This window comes from Homalodisca vitripennis, chromosome 6, assembly GCF_021130785.1.
Source record: "Homalodisca vitripennis isolate AUS2020 chromosome 6, UT_GWSS_2.1, whole genome shotgun sequence".
Lineage (NCBI taxonomy): Eukaryota > Metazoa > Arthropoda > Insecta > Hemiptera > Cicadellidae > Homalodisca > Homalodisca vitripennis.
This window is the reverse complement of record NC_060212.1, coordinates 133,215,682-133,233,050: the sequence shown is the minus strand read 5'-3', so window position 1 is coordinate 133,233,050 and position 17,369 is coordinate 133,215,682. Positions and strand designations below refer to the sequence as shown.

General features: G+C 35.4%; 1 protein-coding gene across 9 annotated transcripts in view; it reads right to left on the bottom strand.

The window, feature by feature from the left end:
• Window positions 1-17,369, bottom strand: part of LOC124364927 (tensin-1-like) — a 565,111-nt gene that overhangs the window by 130,525 nt on the left and 417,217 nt on the right. For all 9 annotated transcript variants that reach the window (XM_046820745.1, XM_046820750.1, XM_046820752.1 and 6 more), the window contains one exon: window positions 8,636-8,680. In XM_046820745.1, the coding sequence (XP_046676701.1) occupies window positions 8,636-8,680 (45 nt within the window). The remainder of the gene's footprint in view (window positions 1-8,635; window positions 8,681-17,369) is intronic.

The following is a 17,369-nucleotide window of genomic DNA, read 5'->3' as shown; positions in this document are numbered from 1 at the left end:
GTACTTTTATGAAGAAAACTAATCCATTTTAATACGTTATAATTATAAAACTTGAATATTTTTTCAGTGCCAATTCTCATAAAGGTTTTTCTCACACGTGTTACATGGTGGCTGTATAACGGGTCAAAATGCTGGGCAAATATCACGTTGGTCCTTTGAAATTCCCAAGATTCCAAATTCTGGTGTGCAAAGACGGATGATTCTACTCAGTGAGCTTCAATGACCTTGTTTATGTCGAATCGATCTCGTAATCGCTTTTAACTTTCTGTGTTGTGTCACGAACCTTCGAGCCTACTGAAGTGAGATGGATTCCCCTAAATAATAGACAACCGTCCTGGTGTTGAAAAACATCCACTAAAGGGATATGTACCATCACCAAACTTTAAACCCATGAATATACCCCCATAAAAGATCGGCTTGTGAAAAGTTAAGCTAGGCCGAAGCCATTTATTATAATCAAATTAGTGTTGCCAAACGAAGGAATGAAGCTTGGTGCAAAAATTCAATTATATGCTCTTGAGACACCGTGCGGTCAAACAGAAGTGACATTTTATAGCGTCCTGTGTGATAGGCTTTCCTATTAACAGTACTTCCTATCAGCGTCTTTCACTAACCAGAGCGTATAGAATTTTGTGTCAACAGGGCACTTAGCTTTCACATTACTCTGAGATTTTTTTGACACATCTTGCTGATTTAGTTATTACTGGTTTTATCATCATCTCTACTATCAATAGCCTAATACAACATCACTAGGTAAAATATGTGATTAAAAGGTGTCGTTGACAGTCGTCACTTGAAATAGTGATTGGATTTCCGTAATATAGCAATTAGTGAAGTGAGTTATGGGACTTTTAGACGATGTTATCTCTCCCCAGGCAGCACATTACTTCTGGTATCTCCGGTAGAAGATGTACCCGTGACGCTGGCGTGGGTAGGTGGTCAAGCCCACACGGCTTTCTCTCATCCTGCTCCTGTTGACCTGGGGAGGCAAGCCGGCCAACAAGCACATGGTCATCAACACGGGACAGATGCGGTACAGAAATATCGGGTCCACCCACTCTATTTATATCTCTGAGTTCTCATTGGATGCCTAAAACATGTTACCATCTTCTTAATTGTCCTGCATACATCTCTATACCAGAATTAAATTCTTAATTTTGGTCAGAAGTCTTACAGCCAGTTAATTATTAAAGGAAGTTATTGTTAGCAATGTTCCGACGCAGTGCGATTTTCATGAGAGCACCCTCGCAAGCCTAAGATCTGAGATACTGTATTGAAAATAATGGGCTTTCGATCATACATATAATTTAGTGAATAATTTGTATATACTCTAAAAAGTTTTTAATACATTTTTCATAAACAGTTATCTTTAAGCACACGCCCAATTTTAAATCGTAAAAACCTCGGTGATGTCAGACATTGTTTAAGTGTTTTTATTACCAAGACGAATTTGCAAACATGGAATCTAACGTACGTGTGTGTCTGTGTCAAAAAATGATTGACCAAGAACTCGAGTATTTCCAGTTGTGAATTAGTACGTAGCAAAGATCTGATTTGATTTGCTGGTTCTTAATACAGATTGTTTATGACACTGAGCAGAAACTGTGACAATACATTTTGACAGAGATTTTAAGCAAAAACTGATGAAGATTATTTGGAAAATTGACAAATAGAGAAAATTTAGAACATTTAGCAATCATACGCCAAGTGCATTAATAAATTATAAGAACACGAAAACCACGACTAACGAACAGCTTTGCACACTAAATAATGTTATCCGAAGGCTCATTATGGTAAAAAATAAAACCCAGAATGGTCGCTAAATTATTAATTATCAGTTTAATTGCGTACTAAAGTGAAACGATGACAGAATTGTCCTTTTAATGAGCTACTTAAATGACTTCAGAGACGTAAAGAACCATTATTGCACGCAATCAATCCCATCGTTGGCAATAAAATCTTCAATGTATTATTGAACGTAACAACCGCAAGACTTGTGAAAGGATTAACCAGTTGTGGAACATTTGCAGTAGTATTGCCTCTAGTGGTATTTAGTACCCACGTAATTGTCTTGAGTATTAACAAATCTCAAACTTTTGACGGACATTTCATACTTAACTACACCGAGATAGATGCACATTTATCTTTGCATGAAACATTACAAAATGCAATTTTTTCATTTGTGTGACATATTAAAAGTTTCACATTGATACTCAAAATATTGGTGTTTCTAATCAAAAGAGGAAACTCACTTATCCAACATAGTCAACATTTATCAAAATTGCTCAACACTCACTCTTTTAAATCCACACTTCCAGCCTTCTGTCAGTGATGTGAAGCCTTTGGTGACTCTGAATGGGGCTGCTTCGGTTCCCCGCTTCAGACTTATATTTCGTGTTTGTCGCAAATCGAGGATAGCTGTCGAAGGCAATGAAGATATAAGGATGGAGTTACCCAATCCGTAAATCACTACTTGAAAAGAGTAAGGACTCTTCGCTCAAAGAGAAGAGTTGAAGGGAACCATAAACGTAATCTTACATGGGTGGCGTATCATTTTGAAGATTGTGACAAGACTAGTCCTACTGTAGGGGAATGGTTGATTTAATATGAGTGATGGATGAGTTTGGCTCAAGTTCACCTTCCTCTTCGTTCAGCGTCTGAAGTCTGACGCTGTCACAGACTTGACTCCTGGAGTTTGGATTCAAGTTCGTCTGAAGAGATATAAAAGTCAGCGATGAAGAAGTTCAAAATGAACTCCTTATATCGTTTCGACATCAGAGACACCTAAATTGCAAAATATATTGTAATATAGGTGAAGAGGTTCTTTTTTTAATTTCTGTTGAAAAATGACATTCACATTTCCTTTTTTATGCAAAGAGAAAACAAGCAGAATCATAATAGACACCCATAAAGAAGAATTGAGAATATTAATTTAAATAAAATAAAATTGAAAAAATATTTATTTAACTTTGACAGTTTAAAGTGATATGTTGAGTTTCATTTTTGACCAATTAACAATTTTTATACTCGTATAGTTGTTCTACTGTTTCAGCACAGACATATTATCGAAGTTTTTGTATTAACAGACCTGTTTCCACGTTGTAACCCATTTTCTCATTTATGGCTTTTTATTACTGAATTTAAAATTTCAATGATCAATGACTTTAACTAATCAAACTTATCAACCCAGTGTGTTTGTTTCTTTCTCCGACAAAATATTTCCTCTAAAAACTCATCCTCAAAAACTAACATTTGGAAGTCTTTCTGCAGTCGAGCGAGGGTGGTGTTTAAGCGTTTCTTAGTGATTCCTTTTTATAATTTTTGTAATCTCTTCAAATACCACACAGGTATGTGTAAAAAATGTTTCCTGTTAATTTTTAGACTCTTAAATAGTCTATTAAATCATGTCAGGTGAGGTTTGTAAGGTGAACGGTAAATTTAATACATTGTAATTTACTACCATAAATAATAATCACAACTCTGAATGAATGTTATCATTGATATTCGACTAGAAATTTTGAATATTAATTTAAGTTTGGGGAGAATGGTTAGAATTTCATAATAAACCTATAATTTATTATATCAAACCAACAAACAACGTTTTTTACCTATCGTTTACAGTGGTCATCCCTTTCTTGCAGAGTTAATGGAATTTAGTTTTACTGTGTGCGTCAGGTACTTGTCAGCATTTCACCGATAGCGTACTCAAAAAGAGAGATAAGCCAACGTTGGTCGCTTGGAAAAGTATTCTTTTGGTTTTACCAGCGTAACGCACAGCACCTAATCATTAATTAAATCGGACACGATGCACGGGTCTCAGGCTCTCGTCATATCTTCAAAGGGATGTCCGAAGGTCCGTGGTGTGGGCGTGGGAGACCGGCGAGCTGCCGGGCCGCGCGGCGGGGCTGGCGCCCACGCGGACAATGATGGGGCAGTAGGCGCTGGTCGGGAACATGACTGGGGATAAAAATGAGGGCCCAATTATCAAAATTTCCCTTGAAAGAACAATGAGCACACGATGGTGCATCAATTTCCATACTAAGTTGGTGGATTCATGGGAAATGTTTAAAAGAGTTTTTAAATGGGTTAGGCTATATATAAAGTACAAGATCATCTTTTGATACCACAAATTATTCTGCTATTAACAGAACATTTATTCTTGCTTTTATTATTCAGCGTGAGTAGAAACATTGCATAAACTCAACTTTAAAGGCTATTCAGCTCAGCCACTAATTTAATGAACGTACGGATTAACCAATTTGACCTTGCATATAAAATATATTATATTAATATATTAAATCGGCTATTGCCATTTATACAAATTTAATTAATGTATATATATATATATATTAAATAGTCTATGAAATCATGTCAGGTGAGGTTTGTAAGGTGAACGGTAAATTTAAATACATTGTAATTTACTACCATAAATAATAATCACAACTCTGAATGAATGTTATCATTGATATTCGACTAGAAATTTTGAATATTAATTTAAGTTTGGGGAGAATGGGGATATACATATATATATAGTATATATATATATATATATATATATATATATATATATATATATATATATATATATATATATAACTTACTTGACTTGTAATGTATAAAACTTGTAAAAATGTATAAAAAGACCTAAGTGGTTTAATTTTACTAGCACCAGAAATGATGGAGGAACCATTTTACGTTGCTAAATCAGAACAATAATCTATTTTGTGTTGTGTAATTATTTCGCATCCTTACAAATATGAGCTAATCCACAGTTAAGAGCGTGTAAAGAATATAAAACAAAAATAGATTTTTACAGAAGAACTGAATAGTAAAGTTTTTAAAGTACGACGTCCTTAAGTAATACGAATTGGGAAAACTACTTTGGGCAATTCTTTAAATTTCACGCAAACTTTAGTGGAAACAGAAATTGTTGATGACAGAAATACCGGAATCTTCCAATCCAATGATGCGGTGTTGGAAGAGCGTGTTTCATGAACCTACTCCGTTAGACAGGATGATATTACCACGAAAATGACAAAAGTGGACCTTGAACCCCGATCTCAACCAGGGTTAGGTCGTGAAGATACCTCGCTCTAGCCACCCAAATAAGGGATAGCGCCCGAGAACCCCACCAGAGATACCGGAACCTCGATCACGAGGTGGAGCGGGCGCTCGTCATTGTTAGGGTAATGAGCAAATGGTTCTGCATACTATCGTTCGATAATGCTTCTGCAGAATGAGCCGTTAATCAGGGGCAGGTGACGGAGATAATGACGGCAGGGGAACTAGATCGTGCCCGGCTCCGATCCTATCGGGGCGCGGAAAAATTGAAAAACAATCAAGGCCAGGGGTTAATGGCGCGGACCTCGGACCGAGTGACACCCCGCTTTATGGGCCGCCCGCGCGGCGTCCTCTGGGGGACTCGATACGGCCTTTCCTAGAGGAAGTGGAGTAATGATAGGGCACTGAGCATTGTTCGAGGCTCGCACGAACTTGACGGGCACAAATGTTATGAGAACGATTCCAATTTGTGTCTCAGATGTCTCATCTGTCCGTGTCGTCTTCTTTCGTATAAACGTCTCTAATCGTCTAGTGTTATACAAGAACTTTCTGAAACGGTTTTCAAGATTCGAAATGTCTTTCATAGTGAGTACCATAATACTGCCTTGTAAATTCCAAAAATTAAATAAAAACAAAATTTAATTAGAATATGCAACACTTTTACAAGAAAAAGGGACCACTTACACGCTCTATCGATACATTTTATTGTTTTTTTTTTTTAAGTGGTCATCTTTAATTTACCTCATTCGAATAAGAGCAACCAACTGTAAAATGTAGAGGAAGCCAAAGCACGATTAATGTAGACTATTAGTCTAGGAGCTGAGAGCCAATTTGCAAGTATATAACCGCACAAACTGGTTTTACTTGAAATCGGAAGAGGAATATTTCTAAGAAAGAATTCGTTCGTCAGCTGCGCTAGTTTTGGTGAAAGTCGAAATGGAAGGTATTGAAAGGGTTAAAACTATGAAACGATAAACTTTTCCCAACATGATATATTTCTAGTTTGCAACCTTTCGGCGCAGAAATAATAGTTATAGCATCGTCAGATAACTAGAGACTGAGACTGAGTCTAAAAATCTCCGCTTTTAGGGTGCGCATATGGCTAGCTGACACTGATTTAACTCTTATTTACGTATATTACGGTTAGGTTTTAATGTGTCAAGCTAGAATAAACATGGTATGAGGAAAATTATTTTTCATATTTTAAACACTTTTTAGAGGAAATTCCTCTATCCTTTTACGATTAAGCTATTTACACACATGTATAATTAAAATCGGCTCTAGGTTTCTGCGCTAGAAAAACCATATGTTCTATTACACAACTGGAACCGAAGGCACCATCTCTACTTTTGTGTCGGGAGGTCTGCACGAAAACGAGAACCTTTCCCTTTTTGTTAACAGAGGGCATTTCACAACCGGCCGACGTATAATTTAATCTCGATATTACATTGTATTAAATCGAGAATGGAGTGAAAGCTTGACAAAAGGACAACAAAGATTGGCACCGGAGGGCAGCAGCCGCGCCGCGCCGCGCGGTCTTGAGCACTTGCCATCCGAACTGACAACACTGAAATGAGTTGGCCTTCCGACTTGTGTAGATTTGAGTGGACCTAGGGCGCTCACGAGCGGTTCATGGATGTTTTATTAATGCGGGCACAAGCGAGCATCCATTATTTATGGCACGGACATGACCCGACCGCGGGTATATGAGTTGATCCCGTCCGGAGCACGCTAGTGGGCCAATCGAGCGGGAGATTTGCATGGTCCGTATTGTTCCGGAGAGGAAGGGAACTCCCCTAGCATTCGCGAAAGGGTTGGAGATGAATGGAGCCGGTAGTGTTGTAAAGGCCCCACACACACTCCTTGGAGCGTGCTCTAACAATGCCTATGAATGAAGTATAATTAGACATCATCGTTGTTGTCTGAGTTCGAGTTTAAAATAACTTGTGAACAAAGCTATAATTATCATTAATACAAGGCGTATCAAGAATGTGGAGGAACAGGTAGCATGTTGACATATACAGACTTTTAAAATTTCAAATTCAATCGTCTTCAAATTAAAACAACTCAAGAATTAAAACCACGTAATTGATTCCAGATCATTCGAAGCCCTTTTAAATTTTTCATCTAAGAAAAGTTAGGTAAAATTATATAAACGAAAATGGGCAAAATTTACTGATTAATGGACACAGAAGGAAAGAACGTGCTTGCAGGGATGTAAAACTCCACAATAATTACTGAAAACTGTACATACAAGGAAATGCTGTACCAACTCCTTCCTTCAACGATATTTAAGTAAAATATTGCAGTGCCAAGAGTGGATGAAAATTAATCAAATATGTATTGCGTAATTGTATAATCCTTCAAGCATTGTACGATAATTTTCAATTATAGATGAATATCGAAAAAGTTAACTAAACGAAACGTGATACATATATTTTTAATTGCAAAATGTATGCTTTTAGTATAAAAATGGTAAAAGTGTCTAACAAGTTTTAAATCTATTAATATGTTTTTAGATAACTTTAATTCTCTCCGAAACTCCAACAATTATAAGGTATTCTAAGCAAGTGATATCGGCGATCTTCTATGGAAATTTTTTTAAACTTGTATTTCCTCATTAATATTCAAAACTCAAAAAATCTATTTTGCACATATGAAGTAAATTAATAGGATGTTTATTATATTTAAATACCGATTCTACAGAGTTTAAAGCGAATCATAAATTCAATATTCCAGTTAGAAACTACTGAATTGAATCAGAGGGAGGGAAAAACTGTTATTTCACATATAAAACATATACAATTTTATTAAAACTAAGTCCACTTCCAATAGTAGAAAAATACCAATCTTAAATGTATTTCATAATTTGTATTAAAGGCCGTGCATACCCCGGTCTGCCGTTCCATCGTTGTCAGTAACAACTTTTGCAGTTTAAATCATTTAAAATCGTCAAGAAATCTCTAATCAGATACTTATGTGCAAGCATTACTTAAGTGAATTTTATTTTTATTTTATTTTTTATTTTACTAAATGTACTTTAAACCAGTCAGTTCGGTTTTAATGATAATCCGTTTTACTGTAAACCGATTATTGTATAACATTAAAATAAATGTTTGCAAACTAGGCATATAAATATATTCACTAAGTTGAAATTTTCGGTACAGATGCTGATTTTGAGTAGAAGTTTTTTAAAGTTACGGAATCTTAAATATAAATCTCCAATTGCGATTACTTTTCTGAAATGTACATTATATAACTGGAATCATATGAACTAAATATATAGTCATATAAATATTTTCTCAAGGTCAACATTTTCAGTAAATCTGCAGGTTTGAGTATATATTTTAAAAAGCTAAACATTTTTAAATATAACTTTCATATGCGAGTATTGTGAGAATTGAAATAAAATGCCCCTTCTGGAATTGAAACCTTATAAGCTATACGTTCACAAAGTAAAAAATTTCGGTACATATGATGATTTTGAGCATCGGAAAGACAAAATAAAGATGTGATGACCCTAAAATAAAGTTTTTTTAGTAACTCTAAAAGAGCAAGATTTAGGAATCCCTACCTGTTTCTGTCTTGAAGGTGTCCTAACCGGGACATCGTTGGTGTGCTGAAACAAAAATAAAAATTATTTACCATTAAAAAAATATGATAGAACAGACATTACACAGATCAAAAACTCATAACCGCCTTCCGACACGATATTCACTCAATGAATTGCATCCTAAAGTGGAAAACAACAAGTGGAAAAATAAGCAAAAATTTTTGTCAGTGGAACTTTACAAAGAGAAAGCAATTAATTAAAAGTCTGCTACTCGGCGTCACTTCTGTGACTGGCTTAAATTAGATGACGGATTAAACAACGCTGCGCCACTCCATCGCGTTACGGCTTAAGCTATTCAGATGCGATTAGGTTGGTGATGTCTGTAAAATAATTAATTTTACGAGCATATAAGGATTTTCAAATGTCATTATTACAGTTTAAATTACACTACACTAAACACACATTTGTTGACACTTTTATATTAATAACGGATTATCGGCGATAATGGGGATTATTGTGTTTAGTTAACCACTTTTTAAGTCATTAGAGAAGTCGAATGGAATATAATTTTCAGCATTCTTTTGTTTGGGAGTAACGTTGAGTCTTTCAACGTTGCTAGTGGGTTACGGACCTGTTATTCAGTGTACTTATTTTGTGTAGTGACTTGGTTGGTAGTGGACCCTCATGTATATGCTTGAGTTTGTTTAACATAAAAATTTTCTAGTTGATAATCGCGACTTCAATGACATTATCGTCACATAATTATTGATTTTAAAAATGTGTTGTACACCTAACACATTTTAAGTATACTTATTAAAATGTGTTTGCTGAAACCTGCCGAAGAAGATGGACTCCGATCCTCAAAACGAAGTGCCATTTTTGTTAATTAAGGATGGCAAAAGTCAGAAACCTGTTATTATTTCCGCATTCCGTTTGCACATCTGCATTTGTTGCACAGTTTCGTTGCTTGTTCCGTCTTTTCATTCGACAGTGAAAGTACTCAGATGCTTTTATTTAGATGTGGATATACAAGAAATAGGACCTTGTAACATATGTAGTGTACTTTACAAAGCAAAATAGTCTACGTAAATTTGAAGACAAGAAATCATTGTAAGGAAAGAGAACTCTCACAATTCCAAAAGAAAACACGAAGACAGTGAGCGACCGGAATTTCTCTTGGCTGGAAGAAGAGTCTGTTGACAACTCTTAAAAGGGACGGGCAGGAGCAGGACGAGCTAAGGACACTTCACAGACAATGCCACCTGAAAGGTGCGTGCCGTGTGTCCTTTCCCTTACACTCGGGACATGACTGTAGAAATGTCTAATTTAATTTTGTTGTACGAGAATGGTTTATTCCAAACACTAAATTAAATAAATTTATATAATGAGTTATTTACTAACTAAACTATGTTACTTGCTTTCTACACCATACCCCATGTCGAAAAGACAACTTTCTTCATCTTGCAAAGTGGCTTACAATTTGGTATAGTATAACTGTGTTTAAAGCCAACCATTCATGTTTTTATTTAAAATATAGCATGTTATAAATCATTGTACCAGTAAAAGAAATCAAAATAATGTTTGATAGTATTTACTTTAGTCCCGTTATCTAAAACATGTTCTCTTGAAATGTTATGGACTCAAACCCTATAATTAATAATAACATATTTTAGACAGTATTCCAAGAATTATGAATGGGTGATATTGTAATATTTTTATCTCTCTCAAGAATTTTTGATTGGATTCTGTACAGTTCTGATATGTTAATGTATGCACTATTTCGAAGAATGTTTTACAAACGTCAACGGGGCAGCAGCGATGGCCAGAGACGTAAATGTTACTCCATTCAACTACTAGTTCCTTAATTTATTTTATGTATAATTTTTAAGCGTTTATATATATATATATATATATATATATATATATATATATATATATATATATATATACTACAAATAATGTGAAATGGCTAAAGTCAATAGTTACCTTAATTGTTTGAAAACTATAACTATATCATTATCCACATATTTTGAAATAATTAAAAAATAAACAAAGTTTCAACGTCTTAATTTTATACTTAAACTCTCTTTTAGACCTAATTTCAAGCGACTAGAGGAAACACATACACGTTGTACGTTTAACGTTCATTTTAATCATTTTAGTTTATCTGGCTTACATTAGTCTATATTGTTAAATATTTTGAAGTATTTGTATAACAATGTTGAGCACAATTTAAAACCACTTTTCCATTTTATTCGTAACTATGTGTGTAAAGAAACAAATCCAAAAAAGTAGGATATTGCAGGATTACAAATAGTTCACAGAATTTGAGAAATATATTTTTAAATATAATTTTCCATTTATAGGCATTATAGTTTAACAAAAAAAATGCAAAGTAAATTAGTTGTAATAACTACTACTAAATTAATATTTTACTGAATTTAGGATTATCAAAATAATCCGTTCTAACAACGTAAAAAACTACTTGCAATAAATATGCTATAATGACCTCCTCTAGAAATGAAGCGTCCGCGGACACGAGATCCATTGAAGAAACTTAATATAAAAGTACACTCAACAAATCTTTAAGGGAGCTTTAAAAGATCGGAAGTAATTAAATGCAGGCGGTGGCGCCACCACTCATTTCAACCGCGGCTTAATCGCCGTATTCGTGCGCGTGGCGAGTGTCTCTTTAATGGGAATTACAAATTTTGAACATTTCCTATTTTTATTTAAGTAAGTTTTTATTTCTTTATTTTAATTAAAAACACAATTTCATACGTTTCAATTCTATTGCTATTCACAGCGTATTTTGGGCCAAACTGAATGTCAATACGACAAACCGTTTCGAAATGATAAATTTGAGAACACACTTTATATGATTTAATTGCGTATTAGTTTTTTTACTACACTGTACTTAGTTGACTATCCAACTGTTAGGGTAATAAAGTAAAACTTCCCAAATTTACAATAGCTTTTTTAGAATATATATATTAATGATTCCATAAAAATCGACTTCAAGGTCGTAAGGAAATGTTACTACTGTAGTAAAAGCAATAAGTATATATATATATATATATATATATATATATATGTATATATATATATGTATATATATTCATTAAATTTGTATAAGTGGCAATAGCCTAATTTAATTTCAATAAACATTGAATCGCAAAAAGTACTTGCTCCGCCGGGACTCGAACCCGGATATCTCACTTGCCGGGTGAATGTGCTACCATTACACCACAGAGCCCTCACTTTTTACGATTCAATTATTTTGTATATATATATATATATATATATATATATATATATATATATATATATATATATAAATCTTTTTGACAGTTTTAAAATTTAACTTAAAACTTATTATATAGTGGAAGTATAAATTATGTTGAATGTATAATTAATTTGTGTTTATAATATATTGTGTACTCAACAGTATTTTTAAATAGGAAAATTAAAATGACTAAATATTTATTATACTAATATTTAATATATTGTGTGGAAAATTATAACCAATCAATTGTTAGATGGTCAGAACCACAACGCCTCTAATTGTGTCAAAAAAATACATCATATATTACAAATTGATTAAATATACAGATTAAAAACTATTGTTTTATACATTAGAAGATAATTATTCATGTGATGATTTTTAATACAGGTCTACTTAAGTGCTGTAAGAAGTGATATTTTGTAAGAAACATTTACGCTGACCAAGAAAATTATACAATAAAGTATTATACACAGTTTGTAAATTTAACAACAAACGTCAAACCAAACAGAAGTACAGAAAATCGTTAAAGACGATGAGAACAACTTTAATCGGCGTAACAACAATACATTTATACAATACAAGTTATACATTTCGTGTACTGTATAAATCACAAATATTATACTTCATAAACAGTTTTGCCCACACCTGTCTCTGCAGATAAAGAGCGGTGTGCCAAACTGTGAAAGCGATCCTGTGGAGTATGGTGGCATCTAGGACAACAGGCAGCTCACCATCGTTGACAGAAGAGCCGTACCCTTGGTCCTGGGAACCGAGGCTGCTGCTGCTGTCGGGCCGACCCAGGCCGCCGCACGACCTCGACCTCGGCATCCCTCGGTTCGTTGTTCCCATCACTAGCCTTGTATTGAGCAAACCGTGGTTCTCTATTGTAATGATATGTATCGTTGCTTCCTTAAGAACTAGAGTTCAGTCTTCGCGAGAGAAAAAGACACTACAGCTGATTTAAATTCGATGATTATCCAAAAAGATTGGTGTTGAGTGAAAAGCACTGACTAGGCAAGCGAGTGTATTGTATAGGGTGAAATACAAATCTGAAAAAGATAATAATACTTGGAGACCTTTAGTTCCTGCACCACTAATTCAATATTGAATAGGAAGTAAGTTAATTATTTTACTGGAGCAATCCATAAAAAAGACGGTATACAGTAAATATACAATTTTAATTAACCCCAATTACAATGAGTGAACGCTAAACAGGTTGTATGATCAAGAATTCTTAACAATCATCGTGCAATTTTGGCCCGCAATTTCACGGCCCGATTAGCTTTACACCTTGCGTTGTTTACAATCAAGCAGTATAGTATGCACCTTGCGCATGCGCACAGGCGATCACATGATTGCCACCCTATTATAGCGAGAGCGACTATAATGCATCGCGCGCCCGGGCCACTGACCTTCAGGATAATTAATGGCAGGACATCCGACAGGACTGCGAATTATGAATGCATTATTTTATAGGGAGACGCCCGCTTGAATAAGTTAAGGCGCGGGACCAGTGGAGTGGTCAATACCAGACTTCCTGTGCGTGCGGCGTTGCCGTTTGGCCGGGATAACAGGGTTATACTGGAGCGAGAATCGGTTAAACTAGAAGATTTACGGTGATGCCAAGGATGAAAAGTTGAATCTTAACATGAAACCGAAAATAAAAAAAATGATTTTAGAGCTACTGATTAACAATACCAATATTTACTTCTTTAAAGGCAGAAAGATAGTTTAAAGTTCAGCAAAAACGGAAAGGTCTCTACTATCATTTAGTAAACGACGTATACTATTTCCTATACTGTCAATAAATAGAGACTTGCAAATCCACGTCTGTTAGTCTTATTATACTTTGATCAGTATCATAATATAAAAATAATTATTAGAACATTTCTTAATGTTAAGAAATAAATATTTAGTCACATTACATATGAAAAATACACTGATGGTAGATTTGACGCGATTATAAATAACGCGTTAGTGAAGATTATACTTTTAACACCTTCAAGCACTTAACAGACACTGAGCACTGGGATACGTCTAAAGGCAGTTTTTGACACGTAAAAAGACACCTAAAGCTATATAAACACATGAGCACACAACACATAGCACATAGAGAGGTTAGCGGGAGGCAACGTCGTACCGTTTAGTTGTGCCGGCGCCGCGCCCTTCGCCCCAACCCCCACCCCCACCCATCAGCTGCATCCCCCTCCCCCTCCACTGCATCCCCGCCGTCGCGTATCCATGGCAACTGCAACCCTCTGCAATCAGCCCTACTACTAGAGTTGTATCCTTCGGGCCCTACTGTCAGAGAGATAAATCTAATAAAGTTACCGTTCATCCGTTTCTTGAAACTTAACTTCCTGGCTGGAATTGAACTTTCGATTGTGATATTACTTAAATACGGAAACTTCAGTTCAGAACTTATAATTTAAACTACCCTCCCAACACCGAATCCCCCCGCTCTCGCCCCGTGTTCACGCAACCCTCTTGTAATCTATACTTCCGCAAGATTGCTGCCAATTTTGGCATCCATTCATCCTATTTCGCTTTCTCTTGTTTAATGGTTCTGGTGCGAGGGGTGAACTGCATGGATAATAGAACTAATATCAGATGGAATCTTATATAAAGACTTAACGAAATAAGTTGTAGACAGAATTAAAACTTTATGCAGAGCTATAACATTACAAATCTAACATGATTATGACATGCATCTGATTAATCCCATATCTGCACGAGATTCATTTACGAAATTATATCGTTTCAAAATCAGTACAGAGACAACATCTCTACTTTTTACAAATAAATAGTTTATAATTTAATGACAATTCAGCCTTCTGTCCACGCTAGAGTAAGAATAAAAACCACTTTTGATAGAGGAATGGTACGAATTATCACACTAGAATAGAAATCCCAATTCAAAATTACTTGAAAATTAACTATGAAAATTACTTGATTTTCTCATTAGTATTTCATTAGTATTATCCACAACTAATGGCACCCACTAAAATAATAATATAGAAAGAGTAGTGAAATAGGCATAATTCACAACACAAAATATTACAGAATATTATAGAATACTAAAAAACGCCCTAAATTATATTAAATGAGGTATACAGGAATTATTAAAGTCAATATTCAATTTATAAAAAACCGAAACTATACAAAATAATAAAACAAGCAGCAGTATTCATACTAAACAAAACATCATCATAGTGGCAAGAGAAAACTTAAACTACGATCAAAATATGAGATCAATCGTGAGAGGCAAAGGCGCAGAAAGAGCAGCGGTAGAGTATACAAAGCTCTTGACCCCGATTGATATAAGGGTCTTGAAACGCGAAGGGCACCAACACCCTGAACATCGATCTAACAGGAAGCGCATTCTTGCCTGGCATGTGAACAATAGTACGGCGTGATGCAGAGTGGATCGTTGCTATGACAACGGCCGTCAAGGCCAAGGTCGGTACTCTGGGTCAATGGATCATTGATACTGATATTGATCTGACAAGATACATATTGCACCCAGAGGGGTATATAAAATGACACTGTGATTGATGCAGAATGACGTATTGCTGTTACAACCTCTGACATGGCCATTGCTCTGGATAAGTGGTTCATAGGTAGGATATCTCAAAGGAGACATATTCCACTTAGAGAGATAAACAAAACCATAACGTTGTTTGTATTGTGAGTGTTGCTATGAAATTCGAAGTCAAGGTCAAGGGTCAACGCATTCTCTAGGTCACTGGATCATGATATTGATATTGACATGACAGGAGACTTAGTCCACCTAGAGAAATGAACAAAATCACACTGTGATTCAAATAGTGTGACATCATGGTTACTATTGATCTGGTTCTATTGATCACTGGATTATGTATAATGGTGTTGATCTGGCAGAAAATATTTTACCCATACAGGCCAATAAAGTCAAAGATTCATGCTGTGTGACGTCTAGTTATGATAACCTCAGTCACGGTCATGGTCGGTTCTCTGGTCACTGGATCATGAATGTTAAGATCGATCTGACAGGAGATATATTCTACTCATAGAGGTGAATAAGCCAAACGATGATTGATATAGGAACGTGTCATTATGCCAATTTCGGTCACGGTCATGGTCGTTTCCCTGGGTCACTAGATCCCTCTTGTTTGGATCTAACAATAGTCATACAAGAGACACTGCTGTAACGGTCAAGGTCGGTTCTTTGGCTTACTAGTTCATATTTACCGACTGGATACCTATTCTACCCAGAGTAGTGAACAAAATCACTCCGTCTTATGCGATTTGTCTTTTCCTATAACAAATAACTCTGTACGGACAAAATGGACGGTGAAGTGTCCGGGAGATGAACTCGACCCATACAACTCTGGGAGACGGTGGTGACGTCATGATTAATATGGTGTAACTTATTGCTATCACAACTTTATTATGACTGAGTTAGGTCAGCTGGGCTATTGCATTATATATGTTGAAATAGGTTGTGTGTACTAAATCTTTTCGGAAAGGTCTTTCACGGTACCTTTAGGATATTTCTGATAATTGATCTCAAGGTTGAAACCTAGTGTATGACTGCGTGGGCATAATGTAATTGGACGCAAACAAAGTGGAAAATGCTATTTTCTACTCGTGATTAAGTAATATTTGACTGTTAGTTATTAGTGTCAAGCGGTAATTGAAAGTCAGTAGTTGCTAATAGTATGCACACTTTAAAGTATTGATCTCAATTTTAGGATATTTTAGTGGCAGTATTATTTAAATTATACTTCAATTTTAATTTAATTGTGATTTTGTGGATGTTTTGCTTTTCAAATGATCGTTTCCCGGAGGTTAGGAGATACTTTAATGCCAAATAATTTTAAAGTTAGGTAGTAACAAAAATTGTTATAGATTTATTCTGAGCATTTGTGAGGAGTTGCCGAAGCAACACCCTTTTTGGTATTGTGTTGAGTTGGCATACATGGCACAGCGTGAATGTAGGCAAATTTCGGTATAGACGTTTTTGAAGTTGGCTCCATGAAAAATGTGTAATGCTGGCATTCGTAAAATTGGGTACACGTCGTAGAAGATTATCTGCCTTGGATTATGGACGCTGAAAGTTGGATACGGATAACTGACGTTGTCGTCCAACTATGCCACACGAGAGACTGGGATGGAGGCTTACTGCTAAACAGGTTTTGGTACATACAAAGGAGGCAATGCTTGACATACGACCCTTTTCTGCAATGATGGTACTTTTTTCAATTATGTACCTGGAAACATTTATAATTAAAGGAAATAGGCGATATATGAAATAGATCACTGTGATAAATAAGTATAAGTCGTTTATAATTACAGTATGACGCATGATCCCTAAAAGGGCGTTATACTGAGGAGGCGGTTGCCATGGCAACAGTCAATACCACGGTCAAGGTCGTCCGATCTGGGCCACTGGATCGTGTTATAGCCATCGGTTTGGATTACACGATG